The sequence below is a fragment of the Metopolophium dirhodum genome, chromosome 2 (genome assembly GCF_019925205.1).
Source record: "Metopolophium dirhodum isolate CAU chromosome 2, ASM1992520v1, whole genome shotgun sequence".
Lineage (NCBI taxonomy): Eukaryota > Metazoa > Arthropoda > Insecta > Hemiptera > Aphididae > Metopolophium > Metopolophium dirhodum.
In genome coordinates, this window is record NC_083561.1 from 10,891,011 (window position 1) to 10,912,838 (window position 21,828).

A 21,828-nucleotide genomic window follows, 5' to 3' on the forward strand; every position below is an offset into this window, starting at 1 on the left:
CGAGAAAAAAAAGCTAAATAAAAATCGAAAACAATACAAATAGGTAATAATAAAAATAAAAAACTCAAATACATATATTATAATAACAGCTAAGTATATATTATAATAGTGAGACGGATGTGCGACTCGTTGTCTTATTAATCGTTATATTATGTTCGTACCATGCACACAAAATATAAATATAATATTATTTATACAATATAATGATGCTTACAGCGAAAAGGAGAACGCTCAAAGGCGTATAAAATGTCTTAGTACTCGTACAACGATCTGTTCCGTGGCAAAAACTGTATACATTGTCTCCAGAGACGACCAAGCGTGCGGTGTAATACGTATAATATATTTTATGGGTAGGTTAATAGGTAAGTAAACACGACGGCTGTAGCCTTTGCCACTGTCGGTCAAATGAGCTGAACACAAACACGGCGATAGTGTCATTTACTCAGAAAGGGTTGCACATGACGATGCACGCATAAACTGACTAATGGAAAACTGTACATCACTCAAAAGCATTTCGTATAAAGTAATAACGAAAGGGGTTGTTAGTTCAACGACCGAACCTTTTGAATTATAAATTTCTCTGGGGAGAATGCGAATAGATAAAACCCACGCGACTGACACAGAGAGATGTCGTCTATATATATATAAAAAAAAAACCACGATAACAAAAGTATTTTTTTTTTTTTTTATTCAAACCACCGAGTTTTTTCGGCCGATTAGTTTGATCGAATTAATTCATTGATACATTAAAGTTATTCAATCTACTATACAACACTCAATAATTGTTTCAAATGGTATGTTAATCAAAACCTAAAGTTAAAATATTTTAATTAATAAAAGATATTTATTTTTTAAAAATTAAAATACTACCTTGGAATTATATTACTACAGTTATTTTTCGATTGCATAAAAACCTTTTATCCCTTGTACCTATAGGTAACCTCTATACACTTGTCAGTTGTGTACAAAATAATATTTACCATGAAGCCACCAACGTAATATATCTTTTACTCTATCGTGAAAATACTAATTGTGACAAAATTGATTTTTTTTTTAGAAGTATTTTCATAACCAATAATTATACTAATAAATAATTTCCTTTGAGAAACCTCTTTAGTTCCATTACCCAACTAAGTTGTTAATTGAGTTTAGCACTTATAACGTATATTTATTTAAAGAAACAAGAAATGGAAAGTATTGATTGTATCGACAAAAAAATTACAATCGTATAATATTACAAGTATTTACTATTTATTTTTAAATCAATAAAAATAAATCACATAATAATAAATATTTAAACATAACAAAGCATGTGATAACAAAAAATAAAATAATATCTTTAATAATTATATAAGTATAATGTAAATTTGAAATACACGCAACATAAAATAAGTAGGTATTAATAGTGCTTATTTCAAGTCCAATACCAGTAAAAGTACGCTTGAAATAAAACATGGTTATTTAAGTATTTTATACAATAATAATAATACTAGGTAAGTTATTATTTTTATATACCTGGGTATTAACCAACTATACAAATTAATAATAATTATAGATAAAAAAAAAATCCCAATCGGCGTTACAGGGCCGACAGACCATTTAATAATAATAGAGTATATCTAACTAACATAACTGCAGAATATAATATATTTGGGTGGTCGGATATTATAACGTAAGTATATGATTTTTTTATTTTAATAACTCACTGGCATAAACAAAAACACGGGTCGGCCAAAACTACATTATTATGTAGTTACAGTGGAAATCGTACAGTACAGATGGATTCGCTCGCGAGTCACATCGGTCAGGCGGGCTGCGCGGTCTTACAGTTGGACTTTGCGTATATCTTCTTCTCGGAAGTCGACCCGGAGTCTGAGTATCTGCCGTATGCAGTCGGGCGTCAGCTTCCACGAGAACCGCATGCCACTGTCCGGGTTGGAAAACTCATTGAGATCGGACGCCCGTTCCAGGTTGAGCACTGTGGTGACCTGCACCAGTCGGGCGAACTTCTCGCGGACAGGCCACGCACTGGCCCCGCTAAAGTAGTTGATGAGCGTCCGGACCACCTTGTCCAGTGCCATGCCACCCAGCCGGTTGAATTCAGTCTTCATCACGGCCCGCTCCAGTTGCGCGGCCGTCTCCGCGGCGACGGCCACCACCAGCATGTCGTAGTTGTTGGGCGTCAGCCGGGCGCGGAACTCGGCCAGCGTACCGTCGATGTTCCGTACCAGTGCCACCACGAACGGGTTGTCGGCCACCGTCTGCGCGAATTCCGTTTCGTCAAGCGTGAAATGCTGCTCGTAAAAGGGTTCCGTCCACGCCAGAGCCTTGGGCTCGACTAGCGAACTCTGCAGCTGCCTGAACCCGGATCGGTTGCCGGCCACCAGCGACGCGTTCACCCGGCTGAAGTCGTGCAAGCAGCTGTCAAGCTTCTCCGCATGACAGCCGCGCAGCCTGGCCGGCACCTCGTCCCGGAACGCTTGCGACAGCGACTTGGAGTACTCGACCGCCACCTCGGTGCTGTTCAATGCCGCTAGGAACGTCCGCCGCACCTTGTCCAGGTCGGGCGTGAACCGGTTGAAGTAACCGGACCCCGGGTAACCGGCGCCCAGTACTTGCGTAAACACGGCGCACATGTCCGCTTCCAGGGCGTTGACTGCGTTGTTGATGACCGCGCACAGCACGTCCAGGCTGCCGGACCGCAGCGAGCGCATCACGCACTTGCGCACGATGAAGAACACGTCGTCCACCATGCTCGACGTGAGCGCGGCGTCCCCGTCCCCCTCGATCGTGTCCATCAACACCGCCTTCCTGATGCTCTCCTCCATGTAGTATCTCTCCAGCTCCAGGTACTTGCCCATCATTTCCTGTATGCAACAGCACAACCGGCTGTTGTCCAGAACCGTTTTGGCCGTCCGTGTTTTCGGTTCAACGCCGTCTGCGTTCACTGTCCGCTTGCACACGAACTGTGCGTACAGATCGTACCGCGCCAGGATCATCACGATCTCCTCTACCAGCAGATCAATGTCCTTGGAGTCAGGCCTCGCCGCGGCGTTCGCGTCTGGTTCTTCCCACACGGTCTTCAGGAGTTCTATGATCTTGCGCGTCTTGAGGAACGTCCGCAACAGGATGTCACCGAACGTGTCGCAGTGAATTTGCAAATGGGATAAGAACTTCAACACATACTCGGGACCGTAATGTGTCTCGATCAATGGCTGTTGAACCTCGATCGTCTTGGCTACTTCCTCGAAAATAAACGTCAACCCGTCAGCAAAAATTACACTGGAACGGTTGCTCGATAATGGCGTTTCCATGACATTTTTTAAATTTTTGTCCGCCGACACTTTTAATAACCGTCCCAAGTAATCGACAAACTTTTCCAAACCCACTTCGTGCATTCCGAGTAATGGGAATATTTTAAAATACCTTTCTATAGACTTCGAGTCTTGGACCAAAGACGCGTGCTCGAACCTTTTAGACACTGTGTCCTGAAGGAGCTCTGAAGCTTCCTGCAAGTGTTTAAGAGCACTTGTGATCATTGAACAATCTTGAGCCATATCGTCAGCTGTGCGTTGTAGTTTTGTTTGGTCGATAGACAGATAGCGATGTATATGTCCAGCGGCTTGTTCTAATTCATCGTTTTTCATAGCAATCTGAACACCTTCGCTACACAGCTGTAGGTCTAATAAGTCTTGAACTCGTTTTTGGCATTCTGATACACGTCCACGTATTTTGTCCAACTGCCGGACTTTGGACGATATGTCCTCGGCGAGTTTAGAAGAATCGTGAATTCTAGTTTGAATTTGAGATAAGTTTTCTTTAATTGATGTTAAAGTACTAAATTTTTTAGTAACAGAGTCAACCTCCTTAATAACAGTAGGCCATTGATTGGTAAACGTTGCCAGACGTTTCCTAGAAGCAATTTCATCTCTGTCCAGCAACTCCAGTGCATTGTTTATTTCATCCAGTGTAATATAGTCTTCGTTACTTGACATCATAACCTTTAACAAAATTATAATGTGGAAAAAACTTAACTATTTTAAGTTGTAGCAATGTACAATTATACTTTCCATTTTATTACCTAATTAATTTTTTTTTTAAGACTGCAAAATGATAAACTTAATTTTTTTAATCATCTGCTTAGATTTATAGTTTATATGTAGGTAATTCCATAAGTAAATTAAAGAAAATGATAAAATGTGGTACATATTTGATTATTTTATAATATTTTAAGTAGGTACCTATACGTATTTGAATATTATTACATAAATTAAATAAAACATTAAAATGGTTTATTAGTTTTTATTAGTTGTGTTTAATACTTTTATCTATTATTTACAGAAATAAATTTGTTCATGAACAAATACAATGGTGAAAAAATCCGGGATTTTCAATAAGAATTACAAATATTCAACCAATTTTGTAAAAATAATAACAATAAATGTCTATTATTTCAGTTCAAAATGACTACATACTTCAAAAAATTACATTATAATAATTATATAATAAAAAACTAACTGGCTTTAGATTTTCATAAACAAAATAAAAATAAACTTTCTAAATGTTGGTTAACAATGTAAAAATAACTACCTAAATAATTTATAACTAAATAAATATGAATACAAACAAATAAAAATATGTGGGGAGCTTAAATATAATATATGATAATATGTTTATTGGCATATTAATTATTAGGGAATATTAACTAAGTAGGTTTACATTATAAATGTCTTTCATAATTTAGTAGATTAAAATATAGGCACCTATTATATAGAAACCCTTGTTAGGTGGTGGGTTTAATAAGTATTTGGTTAAATAGCTATAATTTATAAAAAAGTATTAAAATACATAAATCATTATTGCTGAACAGTAATTGCTAATTGCTTTAACTGTTTTAAAACAGTTTCTAATAATTTCTTTTTATCCCTTTCACTTTTCTTCAATACTGAAAATACACTTTTTTTATCAGCTTCTTTTAATTTTTCTAAAACAATAATTGCTGTAGTTGGTTTAACATGAGAATATTTTGACGTTTCTTGACCATAATCATGAAAGTAGGTTGACCAATCCCAGCTCAGGAGTAAGTCCAAAAGTTGTCTCAATGGTGCAAAATGTTGAGAAAAATCTGGTTCATCAGTTTTCCCAACAGGCTCTGACGCAGCAAATAGTTCGCATTGTATAACATCTAGATTCAATTGATTTAAGGCACCCATAGATAATTGTTTAATATCATCACTGAGTAATAAATTTAATATAGATTTTGATATGTGTTCAAATGCTACTTGACACACATGCACAGACACTTCTTCAGTAAGATTTCTTAATGCATTAAAGACAACTCGTAGAAAGTTTATTAAGTCAGTAACAAATGAGGAAGCTTGACCAGTTGGTTCGACTAACATCCAATCATAGTCTTCTAAATCTAAAAATTCATTCAATTTTAATTTCATTTTATCATACATATGATGTTCAGCATCATTTCTGGCCACACCCAATGTTATGCCTGCATCATCACCAACAGTACCACCAGTAGATCCAGTAGCTTCTGATACAAATTGTTGAATTGATTTTGATGATTTTTCCAAATATCCAGTGTCGACAATAATCTGTATTACTTGTAAAAGACCAAGTCGTGGTTGATGAAATGCAGATGATAAGCATCCACTAAAAGTTCGAGATAGTAGCAATTTGGTAGATTTTTGAACCATTTCATCTACTTCGCCTTCACTAAAATTTAGGTCATTGGAAAACTTTAGACAAGCAAATATAAACTGTTTTACTTGATCATAAACACTAGGCACCATTGAAGAAAATGGAAATTTCCTAGGAAAAGTTGAGGATTCTAATTGATCATCTTGATATGGAAAAGTTCGTACAACATTATCATATTGATCTTGATTGTCAACCTCGAGATGACAAAAAGTTTCTCTATATAAAATATCCCTAAACACTTGAACCCATTTTTGCATAAGTATTTCGTTGTAATGTTCTTGTATTTCATGCAATAATTCCATATAGTTTTTAACAGGATATCCATAACTTCTAAGAGTTATGCAAAATACCATAATTAAATCTTTAATTCTTAAGAGTAAATTTGCATCCGTACAGTACGCAGTATTTGTTCTCATTATGCTAACTACCTTATCAGAAGCCATTTTCCACAAGTCTTCCAAATAAGGTCTTGTCAACAATCCATTACCGGTGTTTAATACATGATCTTCTACAACAAAAAATCCTACAATGCACTGCAAATAATAGCAATAGCTTGCAATAGATTCGTGCATGTTGTTAGGAGGATGTAGAGTTAAAAGTGCTTGTTCTCTTCTTTGTTGCCTATAATAAGCATCAAAAGTGTCTCGTGAAGATAATACAGTACAAATATGAAGACAACGGTATACAGGTGAAAAATCAATAAGATCTTGTGCACTCAATGAATCTTCATCGTCAGAGTTATCTTCTGGTGAATCTTTTTTCTTCTTTAATTTCGTTAGGCCAAAATCAAAGTTTTGTTGTTCAACACTATGCTTCATTGCAGCTTCACCAACTTTTGATGAAAATTTTCTTATGGTTTCTAAAAAACAATTTAAATCTGACATGGATGATTCTTTAATATTTTCTCGAAGTTTAGGAATTTTATCTATCATTTGTCTAAAAAATTTATAATGAGATACTTGAGGCAAATATAATTGTTCAAGTTGTTCTAATGTTTTCAGCGCAGGATAATAGCGTTTATCAGCCATTTGCTTTTGTAATTTACTGTACGAAGAGAGTGCAGGCAAACATAAAGATAAGCTATTAATAGCCAATTGAATATTATTTTCCACCTGTCTGGCTTTAACCAATTCTTCCCCAGCATTGGTGACCTCAGAAACAATAGTTTGTACATTTGAATTCAGTTGAATAACTTGTTTTTTTAATTTAGATGCTTGGTTTTCCACTTGCTGCAATTCTCTGATGGAATCTATGAAACCTTGATAATAGAAATTGCACATACGTTCGATTTCTTTGTCGTACTGCTTGATTCGGTTGTCCAAAGTGTCAATGAATTTGCGGCTGTCGTCATCTTGGTCGTATATGGCTCGGAAAGTCGGGCCCCAGTAATCATCGATGCCCTCAATCTCTTGTAGCAAATGCTCTTGGTTCTGCATGTTTTCTACACAACAAGCTAGCACAAAAACAAAAACATAACTGGTTTCTTTTTGTAACTTACAAAAACCCTATTCCTATTTTAATTGAAAATGGATATGTATGCCCTAACTGTAAAGAGGACTCTCATTTTGGTACATAACATAGTCAACCCTAATTGCTTGACTAATTGGTCATTGGACTCCCCAAAAGTTTAAATTCCAACACAATACAACTACAAAAGAAAATCAAGCCAGCTAACATAGGAATAAACCATGGACCAAGGTATATAAATCTTAGTCGGTGGAATAATCAAAATAAAAAATAATTCTTGCTAACTATAAAAAAAAAATAAGACCAGAAATACTACCTACAAGCTACACGTTTGGTACACTATAATATAATATTTTTGTTATTATTGAACATTGTTACTTACATTTATAAAGATACGTAGAACGAACGAGACATCAATCTCAATGGATGGTGTACGGTTCGGCGGGCAAACTTCACAGATTTCCGGTAAAAAAGTGTTCAACGACACAGGAAAACTGTACCTAATAATCGTTCTAAATTATGATATGACAAAGTTCTGTCGTTCGGCGGCAGACTACGGTGTACGAGTCGACGACCGGAATTTAATATTAAATAATAAATATTAATATCTAAGTGGAAGGACAGCAAAGGGTAGAGCTTCACGTCTCGCGATCCGCTGGCAGGCGGCTGCTGCAGATGTGCAGAATGCAGATTAAACATTAAAATATTAGATGAAAAAAAAAAATCGAATGTAAACACAGTGAGCCGTCCGTGGCGGACGCCGTGGACTACGTCACCATGCAGTGTGACCAACCTTCGGTGGCGGGCTATTCGAACAAAAATATATAAATAATATATTATTGTGACAACGAAATCGCGTATTTTATTTTTCATAGATAGAATAAACTATAAAGTATTAACATAACAACTATTATTACGTTGCAACGCGACTATCAAACAATATTTTTGAATTTTTCTTTTATTTTGAACCTTTGAATACAATTATATACGTACACTGAAACAAATAATAATAGCTAAGTATACGAGACGGAATAAATATCTAAATTATATTACATAACATAATTCTACGACGAAACGACGCGTAGAGATCTATATAATATCATTAATATTATGGCCGATGCAAATCCGGTAAGATCCTTTTGAAATTAATACCATTGTAATTCCGTTTCGTGTGCAATTCGTTTGATCGGTGTTTGTAAAATAATTATGTTTATTATCATTATCCGTTTCAGCTTGCAAAGTTGCAACTAAATTAATATTAATCAGCAAATTCATTATCATTGTGTAGTCGAGGAGTTATGATGTATAAAAATACATAAAAAATTATTATTATTATAATTATTATTATTATAATAGGTATGATATGACATATTCAGAGTTCAACACTATGACGTATATTCAAATGTTTTTTTTTTAAATACATACAACTGCCAGATATTCCTGATATATGACCTGTGTATATATATTATCAAATTTTTTGGTTTTTACTTTTGCGCAGAAAAATCGAGACGAAGGCATATGGTCGAACAGCGTAGACGGTGTGAAATGGCAGGATCTAATATCCACGCTCATACTGGATCGATTGGAAGCGTCGTTCGACAACTGGGACGATGAATTGCCACACACGACGGGGCGAATGACACAAAGTACAAAAACCGACTGTGATGGTCGTCCACAGCAGTGCACCATCGTCCAGGGGGAATCGTCTAGGATGGCATATTTTGATTCAGTGTGCTATGACGACGATCTCGTGCACTCGACTACCGACCGAGACTCAATCGTATAAAATATTTATATTTAAATCTAAACATTATGATGTTAATATAAATAGTTGCATAACACATTTTTTCCCTATAAAAAAACGTATGATTTAGTATCGTTTATACGAATATACGATGTAGAACGACGTGATATAACACCCTTGCGCGCACCCTTGTAAATAGTGACTATAGCGAGTGATTCACCAAGCATATTCATTGCTCACCCCATTTTTATCATTCAATAATGCAATAAATATGCACATTCATTTTTTTTTAAATATTTTTTTTTTTACCACAAATTATAATAAATACGGAGATTTAGGTATAAAGGTGACCTTATTATTTTTATGTTAGGCAAATTATTTTTTTGAAAATGTTTATGCATCTAAATTCAAACGAGTAATTTATCTGAGTTATTTAACTTTATACATCTACTCAGGATAATATTCCTTAATAATGGTTTAACCAAACATAAAATACAATAAAATAGATGTAGGTAATATTAATATTTAGTCTATAGTTTTAACTATTAATTATACTCAGTAATATTGAAGATTTTTACAAATTATAAAATGTTAGGTTAAATGTTACTATTGTCTATTAGTTAATATTAATTATCATAATGTTCTAAATGTTTAAATAATCATGGCCCCATAATTATATCTTCTAAGGTTAAAAATCCAAACCTATAGTATGGACTATTATTATCCTTTATAGTACATAAAGTTTAATAGCTCAAAAACTGCTCATTCAAAGTCGGAGTTAGATGCATAGTTTTCAAATTAATATCATCTATTTAACAATTTAGGTACAGTATAGAAAAAATATAGTTGGAACAGGACCACAGGACTAATTAGATCAGATAAAAATCAAAATATTTGAAAGTACATAAAATATGGTCTTTACTCTTTAATCTTTATAACTTATAAGTATAAAAATCACCGGCATCTATAATAAGTAATAATTTAAGACGCGAAGATTTGGCGCCGAGAAACGGCACGACAGATATTATTTTTTCCGCAATGCGCAGCTGTTATACTTTATACTTATACAATATACATATTATAATATTATGTATGATATGGTGTGTGTCCTATATAGATTTTTTTAGAAAATATGAAGATACCTACGTTGAAAAATGACCAATCTTCGTCATATAATTCTAACAGTATATAAATAATCCTTTATCAGCCTGACAGCCTCTACCAATTTTATTTAACAATTTTATTTTTACGTAATAATTAGTTAACATATAAACAATATTATAAATTAATTGGATATACCTATTCGTATTCGGAAAGCGAAAACGAGAATGTTAATGTTATTATTCGGAGTTATAACTTTTATGTAAAACTAATGAATACTATTAATCATAATAATTTTATTATATTATGTTATAACTCAAAATCATAATTTAAAAATATTAGTTTTAAAAAAATAGGTTATTGATGAATGATTGATTATTAAATACGTTAAGAAGTGAGCTCTTGAGACTATACTACTGCGTAGAGTCTACACCGTAGACACCATATAGTCTAGACTCTAGAGTCTAAAGTATAAGGCACCTTGTGGCTTGTATTTATATATAATGCACCTATACAGGCGTGGACTGGTAAAAAAGGGCACGGGATGCTACACAATTTAATGGGAAAATAACAAAACATTTTTGGGAAAATTTAATACATGTAGATTATTTATAAAATATTAATGTCTTATTTTGTTTAAAAAAAATATTAAAAGTTGTAACCAATTTTCGATCAAAATTGTAGAGTATTATAGATTACTAATAATCGTAAGTTGATAACGATCTGCTGTTATTAGGTGTCTAGAGTCTTTAAATGTATAATAAATAATATTAGGACAAGGGATGTTCATATTTTTAAAACATGTATACCTATTACCTACCAGTCTTGTTAAGTACAAGACACTGACCACCACTGGTTGGATTGGCATTTATCTTGATCCATTAAATATCTTTCTTCTTATTTAATGGGTGGTACTGTGATAGTAGTTTATAATTTAAATACAAGTTTTGGTATTAATTTTATTGAACTTTTTTTTTATCATATTTATTTTAATTTGTACAATCTGTATAAAATATTTTTACAATAAGCACAATATATGGAGGGATACTTAAGAGGGTTTGGTTGGCTTGATTAAAGAAACTATTCAATAATAGTACTTCATGGCGTGTGTAGTATTGGTTAGTCGGTTTGTTATTGAATTGATTTAATTATTGATTGTTAATTGTTCATTTATTGAACTTAAAAAAAAGTATTTGAATACGTATTTTAAATAGAAATTACACCAAGTATTTAAATACGTATTCTGAATACATTTGAAAAGTATTCTTAACAAGACTGTTACCTACATACTGCCTCACTGTACTTAGGCATGCACGTCGCTGTTGTACGATTGCTCTACCGATGGATTTCTCGATGGAAACAACAGCTGTTGCAGATGCGGTATGAAACCTCAATATTCTCTTAGTTGTCTGTACGTATAAAATTAAATATTAATCAATAAAACACAATTATACTCGGAGTACATTTTAGTTAAATTGATGAATATAATTATTTAAAATATTTTTCATTGTTGTTTTTTATCCGTAACTAATTTTACCAATTTGAAATATTTATTCTCAAACCAATTGATTTTCATATATTTAGTTTTTACTTTATATTTATATAATAATATATTTTAAGTTAGTCTAATATATCATATACAAACCGTCATTTTTAGAACCAACAATCCGAGTAGTAGAGAATCTATCTCAGAGAAAATAAAAAAAAATGAAACTGAAAACATAAAACAACAAGTGGAGATTTATAGAAACCGATTAGAGTGCTTGTTGAAAATGAATTATCAACTGCAATCCGAACTTAAAAAAACTGTATGTTTTGACTTAAAATACAAATATTGTATATCTCATTTTATCATAATATTTTATCGCACACAATTGAATTTATATTTTATATACCTAAATGTATTACCTATTGCAGATTCGAAAAAATTTATTAATGGAACAATATATTGCAGTAAGTTATATAATATTATATATTCTAAGGATTGCATTTATGATTTATTTAGTATTTTATTTATTTAGCTATTATAATTTATAACAAATATAACTTATAGAAAATGTTTCATATTAATTGTATTACCTAATTTATTAATAAATACTAAATATTTAATGTGTACTAAAATCAGTAGAAAGACAAGTAGAATTTTTTTAACGTCCATTGCTCTTTGTGTCTTATTATTAGTATAAAATATTTAGAAATTATAATTCAATTATAACAAATTATTAAGTCATAGTATGTACTATAATAATGCATTAATGCAGTCATATAAAGTTTAGGTGAGTAGTATATAGGTACTAGGTAGTGTACTACTGTGTAGGAACATAATTGGATTTATAATTTTGTATCTCATGTCGATAACACAATTCACTTTGATAAAAATATGTGATGTTTAAATTTACTGTTAAATGTCCATATAGGTATCGTACCTATCATAACTAATAATTAAACAAATTATGTTCCTATACGAGTATACGACCAAACGGGTGCACGATTAGGTAGGTACTATAATATGTTTATATTATAATATACTTTAGTAGGTACTTACCTTGTACCTATATTTTTAATATAATTTATAAATATAATATTATAACTAATCATAAATTATTATTCTTTTGTATATAATATAGTGGCCATATACTGTAAACAATGGGAAGGTTGAGTTTCCTGGCAAAAATGATTTGGTAAATGTTTATTCAAACTTTTGGATATTGAATATTGGTTATGCATATTGTTATCGAGACTCGAGTCCGAGTATCAAAATTATAATAATATGCTCGTATTAGTGTGTTACATTTTATAATACATTTTAACGTTATATGTACTTAGGACCAACGGTTCGAATGTTTGTTCAAAGAGTTGGAAAAAATACGAAACGAGTTGAAACCTATTCAAAACGAAAGCTATATTGTCAGTAAATTGGAAAAAATACTACACATACCATTGCCGGGATGTTTAAGTACTTGTAATAAATCTATGAATAAAAAATAGTAAAATCTGAATGCAATATTGCTTGATACATTATATTATATAATATTTAAACATTGCATACATAATAGTACCAATGGCCTAGCTGCTGGCGAAGTGAAATATTTTATCAGACAATTCATTTTTTGAATGACCTACCACCCCTTATATTGACTACCACTACATATAAATATAATACTCATTATCATGAATTGATTATTCTTATTAAATATCATATTCAGATTTCAGATAAAGTTAGTCTTGTTATACAATTTCTCACTAAATCCAGTAGGTACTCAAGTAATTAATAGGTACTCTTCAGTAAATAGTAATTTTGTCTAGATGTCTATTTGTTGTAAAGTAGGTACAATCGTACAAAGTATCAATTATCTAATAGAAAAATTAGTTCAGATCCATTTTATCTACTTAATATATTAAATAATTAATTGCCCTGGCCGGCCGGCTGCCGATGAAGCGTCAATAACTCGCGTCTCGCACCACCGCGGGCCGCGGCCCAAGAGCCAATCAATCGGCCCAAAAACTGGCGCAGATCAGACAATTATGCACCGCGCACAATAAGAATAATCTACGGCGATATCGTTGAATATGTGTCTATTGTTATTTGTGATTTAAAATACAAATATACAATAACAATTATTTAAAAATTAAAATAGAATGGTAATACATGAGAATCTTTTGTCTTTTTAGGTGAGTACCTATAGGTAAAAGCTATTAATTTTGTGATTTTAAATTAAAAGCTATGGAAATTAATACAAGGTTAGTTTGATAACTATTATTATTTATAAATAATTATTTAAAACTAATAAAACTTCAATCTATGATCAAAAATCGTCTGTCAATAAAGATTTACATCAAATAGGTAAAAAAAAAATATTTACCTATAGGCTATAGGTTTTATAAACTTTCATTACATTTTAATTTAATACATTGACGTCTTATAAGTTATAAATTATAATAACATGGTACATACAAACAGTTTATTATAGGTAGGTAGGTACTTTAAGCTGCACCCTGAATCGTTTTTCAAATGATGCAAGATGAATTATTTTCAAATCAAAAATAATAATTGTATTTCTTACAAGTTATAACTACGTACGTTACAGCTCGTGTAACAACTGGGGAGACGACTCCTGCAAGGGTGGTCTAAATACTCAGTCTTTGTCCTTTGGTATATTTTAAATTGTGTCTTTATATTATACCAACGTATTACATAGTGTATTACGACCATATAATAAAAATATTTTAATTATTCATTAACACATTATTACCCAAAGGCCAAAGGTAATGTCATTATTCACATTTCGTCAATGATAGGTCACACAATTATGGGGGTGTGGCTGGCTGTTTAGGGCCGTCGGGTGTCTAGACAGTAGACACTCACCTTGAGAATTCATTGATCTAAAATATTATGGTAGTTCCGAGTATACCAATTATTTCGCATACAGCATATATTATTATAAAATATAATTCATTTTTTTATCCATTATCATTGTATATTATATTGGTAATAATGTAATATTACAGTAAGCAATTAACATATTGAAAATATAGATTATATGTAGGTATAAAAGGTACACGTTACAAGTAAAAAAGAAAAAAATAGAAACAAGAATTAGTTAAAAATTAGTTAGATACACTTTTTTCAGATTATTTACAATCCAAGTCAAAGCACAAAAAGTGAATTTGATAGAGTTACCTATATATAGCCACGGACTAAGATATATCTTAGTCCGTACCTATAGCTTATAGGAAACCAGTAAACCACGGATATAGATACTAGTATCTATATCCGTGTAGGAAACTAAAACTTGAAATTTACGAATTCACGAATTTGAAAATCTGATTTTTATCTTATCACTCTCGGAGAACTGGGCATATATATATATAATAGAATCTTAAATCTTCTATTATATTATGTCTATGGGTTTGGGTGTCACCCTTAGATTATAATATACGCTATGTTTGATCATAATAGGTGTCAAGATCACAATTTAAGAATTTAAGATAATAATGATTTATCTTTATCGTGCATAATAAATTATTATCTATATTCTATACAACTGTCGTGGTGTCATCATTTTTGAATGTTTTGTTTGTATTGATAATTCTTATCAATTCGTTTTTGATAATTATTAATTAATAATATTTAATGTGTAATGTGCTGTCTTTGCAACAATAATGATTTAACTCATTGTTTTTAATTTTATACTTATTATTACCGAATTTCCGTAATATTATACAATTATTTATGTAGGAATTGTTTTCTATTTTATCTATAACCACGTACATACATGTTATGTAATTTATTCCGATCATTTACTGACTTAAGTTGTTACTGTACATATATCAGTTTAGTTAAAATTAAATTAAATTGATTGGTACTGCAATAAGTTACCTTTAAAATGTTCTCTACTCTCTAGATAGCTTTAATCCTATTATCAATACTAATAAGTATTCTTCAACTGTAACTTCTATTAAGTTTTTTTATTTAGTATTTCTACATTAATTAATAGATTTTAATTATGAGTATGGACCGTGATTATGCACCGCTTAGTGCTGCGTGCGTTCGGGCATTGAACGATAAAATGTATGATAAGAGAAAAGCGGCAGCGCTGGAAATTGAAAAGTAAGTGTTTGACAGTTTTTTTAATTATTTAATTTTCTCATTAAATCATTTTATCGGCTTAGGATGGTTAAAGAATTTGCTGCTGTCAACAATTCCATGCAAATACGACGGTTGTTAAAAGTGTTGGGTCAAGATTTTTCAATGTCAAAAAATGCTAACACTAAAAAAGGAGGACTTATAGGACTTGCTGCTATGGCTGTTGGACTGGGAAAAGTATACATTGTTTTTTTCATTATATGTGCAATATAATAGTTTGTAAAATTATTTAATTCATAGGATTCTGTAAATTATATTGATGATTTAATTATACCAATATTGGTAAATTTGAATGATGCTGATTTAAAAGTTCGATACTATGCCAGCGAATCACTATATAATGTTTCTAAAGTGGCCCGCAGTGCTGTTTTAAAACATTTTCCTGACATTTTCAAATCTTTAAGTAAATTGGCCACTGATCCTGATCAAAATGTTAAAAATGCTTCTGAGCTATTAGATCGTTTAATGAAGGTATGTATATTTATATAACACATAATATATACATGTACAACTGCTATTAATTTATACAATATTATATATTTTTCATTATTTTTAAAGGATATTGTTACGGATAATTCAAACATTTTTGATCTTGTTGGCTTCATACCATTGCTTCGAGAGCGCATTTATACAGAAAATACTTTTGCTAAGCAATTTATAATTTCATGGATTACTGTTTTAGATGATGTCCCCTCAATTGATTTAGTGATATATTTACCAGAAATTTTGGATGGATTGTTTAAAATGTTGTCTGATCCTACATTTGAAATTAAAAAAATGTAAGAAAAATTATGTTTGTAGTATACTTGAATCTTATCTATTACAATGTAACAAAGCCTATAAATATATTATGTCTGTCCATTTTAAAATCATAATTTAGAATAAACCGTTTTTATAATAGTTGGATACATGATTTTTACATGTTAATGACGGCAGTTAGGCAAAATTATTCATATCATGTTCTTAAATAAAATTAAAGATAATTATTACAGGTGTGATGCTGTGTTAAAAAAATTTTTAGATGACTTACGCCATAATCCTGAAAAAGTGAACTACACAGATATGATAAATACTATTGTTATTTATTCATATTCTACTGATGAATTCGTTCAGGTAAATAAAAATATAATATTCTTCTCAGTTATTTCTAACTATATAATATAATTTAATGTTGATTGTTTCTTTTTTAGTTTACAGCAATGTGTTGGATAAAAGAATTTATTGACATGTACGGTTCAAACATTTTACCATTTGCATCTAATATTTTAAAAGCTTCAATGGCATCAAATTCGAATCAAGATATCGAATCTCAAATACGTAAATATTGTTATTTATTAGTTATTAGTTTATTACCTACCATTATTATATACATATATATATAAAAAAAAAAATTATAATAAATATATTGATAAAAATTTCAAGAATAATAAGTTTTAAAAAGAAAGCCTATGCGGGCCACTAGATAATATTTTTAGCTTTAAATTTGATAATTTCACCATTCACTCTAATATTAAAAATAGCATAGTTAAACAAATTACTCTGAACAAATGTCATGCGTTTGTAAGATGAACAATACTCATGTAGGTATAACGTCCTCTTAATAATAATTCAAATTCTTCATTTACTATTAATTGTAAAGTTGTTTAAAAATGAATTCCTAATTTTTGTTTTTTTTGATTATTATAGGAATCAAACAAACAGCTAAGTTAGTCAATTCAACATTAATGGAGCTAATTAATGGTGTAGAAGACAATACTGATGTCATAGAAAAAGATGAGGAAGTAATTAATTATACAATTTAGAAAACGGTAAAAAAAAAACTTATTAATCTGTTATTGAAATTTAGGGAAAAAATCTAGATCTTGCATCAGTTATTACTGTGCTTATTAAAGAATTGGGCGGATCTACAATTGAAACTAAAATTACAGTATTAAAATGGATTTACCATTTATTTATTCATTTACCAAATAGAGTAAGTAGGTAAGCTACTAGGTTAATAATAAACTATTCAAGTACATTATTTTGTAATACACTGATTTATTTATTCAAACAGATACTTATGTATATGGAATCAATATTTCCTTTATTGTTAACTACATTATCATATCCTAATGAAGAAGTTGTGCAAAACGATTTAAAAGTTATTGCAAAAATAATTTCTCCGTCAGCCGCTCAAACAAACAATAAACAGTATTTTGACCAATTTATTTTAAGTTTATTGAAACAATTCAGCTGTGATCGAACATTATTAAAAGACCGTGGACAGTTTATTATAAGGTTTGTGTATTTGATTATATTGTGATATTTATTGGTTATAAATATAAAAGTAAAACCATTGATCATAAAAACTAGTATTTATAGTAAAATGTATTGTTTAATATTATGTTTAACTATCCTGAATTCATATTTATTTTTTTATTTAGACAAATATGTGGTTTATTAAATTCAAATGATATTTACCGAGCACTATCTACATTTCTCTTGGAGGAGACTAATATGAAATTTGCGTCTGTGATGATAGGAACATTGAATACAATATTGTTGACATCTCCTGAACTTTATGATCTGCGAACTCAGTTGCGAGATGTTGAAAAACAAGTAATTTATAACGCTATTTTATTTTTATAAATTGAAACTTAAACTAATTGGCACGAATTATAATAGTTATCCATAATCAATGGTACAGTTTAAATTATGTAAATTATGCTCCAAGTTCCTTTAAAAGTAACATTGACACAATATTGAAGTATATATTCTCTTGTTGTTTTAATGGTTGTACACTTAAAAAATATTCTGTATTTTATAATGTATAGCTAATGAATTAAATATAATACTTAAAATAAATTAAACAATTGTGATAGTTCTTTATTTTTTTTAGGAAAACCGAGAAATGTTTTTGTGTTTATTTCGAACGTGGTGTCATAATCCAGTGGCTGCAGTAGCACTATGTTTGCTCACTCAAAATTATTTTCTTGTTTGCAAGCTGTTACAGACATTGTATCCTTTTTCATCGAAACTCAATTGCACATTTATTATATTTTAAAAGCTCTACATGGTGTCCAATATTATTATCATTGTATTATAAATCCCAAAAGTTTTCCTCAGCTAATATTATGTCAGCGCATCAATGGATGTTACTATTGACTTGCTTATTGAAGTAGATAAATTAATTCAGCTATTGGAATCACCAATATTTATATGTATGTTTTTATACAACGAAAAAGACTTATCAGTATTAACATATACTATTTTTAGACTTGAGAATGGAGCTCTTGGAAGAACCAATAAATCAGTATTTAATTAAAGCACTGTATGGACTACTGATGATAATGCCTCAATCAGATGCTTTTCATTTACTGCGACACAGGTTGAAGTGTGTTCCTCATTCAAGAATAGGATCTGAAATGTATGTACTGCATATTTATAACATTTTATATAATTATTCAAAGTTATTATTGAATCTGTAAGGTATTGTCTTCAGTTTCACTATTAGTTTATATTCTGTTTTTAACACTTTTCTTAAGTTTGGTTTCACGTCTGTCTGTGATCAAATCTTGCGCGCTCGATTTGAGGCACTTTTTGAAGATGAAAAATTCTGAAAATTGGTATAGACCTTGGTCTTGGATGACAATACAATAATCCGTTGTCATTTTGGGACATGGACCAAAAAAAAAAAAAGGATTGTCCCCACGACGTCGCCGTAATATCTCTCGCAGATATTGAACTTTCTCTCTTCCCCAAAAAAAACCGCAACCTCTTACGAAGCAAGTATAGGCGTGTCCTATCCATTATTATAATATCTATGGTAACAACGGTAATTATTACCAAATAACATTATACCGGTATTCTGATATAGGTACCGAAAACACCGGATAACATATTTCTTAAACGTTTAATAAAAATATTTACTTTCAACTAAAAAGTAGAAAATAAAAAATAAAAAAAAAAATTTTAAAAACACACTTTTCCATAAAAACATTTAAAAAAAAATTTTAAAAATTGCACTAAAAAGACAAAAATAATTCTCTGTACTTAAAAATAATGAAAAATTTATTGATGAAAAATTTAAAAGTGTGTGGTGCATAATACAAAACATTAAAAGCCGAGCTAAGTCTCACATACACTTCTTTGTTCAATCCTGTTTATAAGATAGTGACTGGCAGTATATGTCAAGTATAAGAGCAAAATAATGAAAAATTTACTGATGAAAAATTTAAAAGCCAAGGAAAGTCTCACATACACTTCTTTGTTCAATCATGTTTATAAGATAGTGACTGGGAATATATGTCAAGTGTATGAGCACCACACACTTTTAAATTTTTCATCAATAAATTTTTCATTATTTTTAAGTACAGAGAATTATTTTTGTCTTTTTAGTGCAATTTTTAAAATTTTTTTTTAAATGTTTTTATGGAAAAGTGTGTTTTTAAAATTTTTTTTTTTTTATTATTATAGGCCAGCCAGTGAAAATGTTGAAAAAGATTTCAAAGGAATGTTTGACACAAGTACAATGTTAAATCATTTTACAACACTACAAGAAAAACATAGGAATTACCGAATAAATACCAATTCTATTCAGCAGATTGATAAAGCTATCGCCAAAATTGATATACAATAGTTATTATTACATCATTACCGTTCAATTTATTACATATTATATAATTTCAATTTATACATTTTATTTTGCCATTTTAACCTTTTAAACAAATACCAATATTTGTTATTACCATTTTATTTATTATTTGTGTTAACATTTTAATTAATAGAAGGTATGTCAATATTATTGTTATTTCATATTTGTTATTTGTTTTAGAATAACAAACATTTTTTTAAAAATAATTATTAATTTAAAACTGGGTATTTAGTTTAATCTAAAATTGCATATAACATTGTATTTGTATCTATGTATTATGATTTATATATTTTGCAAAGTAAATGCATTATTTGTATTGTTGTGTATGTAATTATTGTATTGAAATATATTTGTGAAATTATAAATAAATAAAATATATTTATTTAATATTTTAGATTCTGAGATGAATGTATTAATTTTACGTGTTTTTTTTCTGTCTTAGTTACTATAACTAACGCGCCAACGTCATCCACATAATAAACAGTCCATGAACAGTTTATAATATATACCTATCCTTGCCATATCCGCCGGTGTTATGCATTATTTCATGATTTATGTCGCAGCTTCCTTCGCGTCTTTAGTGTCTATAGTGTTTGATTGTTTAAATATTTCTTGGAAGTTAGAACTTAATATAATATTCTTGTAGCGTTTATGCTGCAGGTTAGGTTAGGTCATTATACTCTGTATAAACGAGTAAACAACTAACGAGTTTTTTGTTGAAAAAATATTTTTTAAAGATTTTTTAGTCATTAAATCTGTAGACTGTAACAATTGATTTATTCACTCGACAGTACGAACAAAGAAACAATAATTTTTTGTGTTCACAAAAATATTTTTATTAATTTAACAAAAATAATACAAAAAAGGTGGGCAAGTGCAGTGGCACAGAAGTCCAAAATTTTACCTATGACATTAGACATCTCCACATAAAATGTTGACACCCACCTCAACTATAGAATGACAAAGGTGACCCCATACCTACTAAAATCACCTATGACAGTCGTCATAGGTAAATATATATTTTGGCGCCACAGAGCAAGTAGGTGTCGCTTTGCTGTATAGTAGGTTACGAGTGGGTCACTGTAATGGATGGTGTTAAATTTGAATTCAATGTTACAATATTGTGGTAATGTGAAAATAGGATGTGCATGCAATGTATACGTATTTATCTCCTTTTTACTTGTATATTATTTACTATTTAAATATATTGCGTACACACTCTAAATTACCACCTTATCGTATATATATATATATATATAGTAGATTAACTTACCCTATATCGACTGTAGACTTGCTATATTATATTCGGTGAGCGAAAGAAGAAGAAATAGGTTTAAGATTAATTTACTTAAAATTATTTTTATTAATTAAGAATAATATTAATACATTAGAGATACTTTAAAAATAGGTACCTACATTTATTATTTAAGATATACAAATATTGAACTGAACATATATTATATACCTCTTTACGTATGACCGTCACTAAGGGCATACGCAGGGAGAATGCTGTTGTGAGGATCG

The 21,828-nt window shown here is 30.5% G+C and overlaps 3 protein-coding genes across 4 annotated transcripts; 2 read left to right on the top strand and 1 right to left on the bottom strand.

Moving 5' to 3' along the window:
• Positions 1-1,229: 1,229 nt before the first annotated feature.
• On the bottom strand, positions 1,230-7,862 carry LOC132938429 (exocyst complex component 6). 2 transcript variants are annotated; one of them, XM_061005261.1, is made up of 2 exons: positions 7,562-7,862; positions 1,230-4,001 (listed from the first exon to the last, which is right to left on the bottom strand). In XM_061005261.1, the coding sequence occupies exon 2, from the start codon at positions 3,996-3,998 to the stop codon at positions 1,824-1,826; it is 2,175 nt and encodes a 724-aa protein (XP_060861244.1). In that variant the 5' UTR covers positions 3,999-4,001; positions 7,562-7,862; the 3' UTR covers positions 1,230-1,823. The 2 variants fall into 2 exon arrangements, with proteins under 2 accessions (XP_060861244.1, XP_060861243.1); XM_061005260.1 differs by lacking the exon at positions 1,230-4,001 and adding an exon at positions 4,008-7,165 and having other exon boundaries at positions 7,562-7,733.
• Positions 7,863-8,030: 168 nt separating this feature from the next.
• On the top strand, positions 8,031-13,012 carry LOC132938433 (uncharacterized). The gene is made up of 7 exons (XM_061005268.1): positions 8,031-8,307; positions 8,678-8,959; positions 11,332-11,435; positions 11,682-11,832; positions 11,942-11,977; positions 12,652-12,705; positions 12,851-13,012. Exons 1-7 carry the CDS (start codon positions 8,290-8,292, stop codon positions 13,010-13,012), a joined length of 807 nt encoding a protein of 268 aa, XP_060861251.1. The 5' UTR covers positions 8,031-8,289.
• Positions 13,013-15,144: 2,132 nt separating this feature from the next.
• Positions 15,145-20,686, top strand: LOC132939575 (protein VAC14 homolog). Its single transcript, XM_061006822.1, has 14 exons — positions 15,145-15,635; positions 15,698-15,848; positions 15,912-16,142; positions 16,230-16,450; positions 16,664-16,784; positions 16,862-16,988; positions 17,358-17,452; positions 17,518-17,643; positions 17,725-17,948; positions 18,095-18,269; positions 18,550-18,668; positions 18,792-18,871; positions 18,927-19,077; positions 20,127-20,686. The coding sequence occupies exons 1-14, from the start codon at positions 15,532-15,534 to the stop codon at positions 20,287-20,289; spliced, it is 2,088 nt and encodes a 695-aa protein (XP_060862805.1). The 5' UTR covers positions 15,145-15,531; the 3' UTR covers positions 20,290-20,686.
• Positions 20,687-21,828: the final 1,142 nt, after the last annotated feature.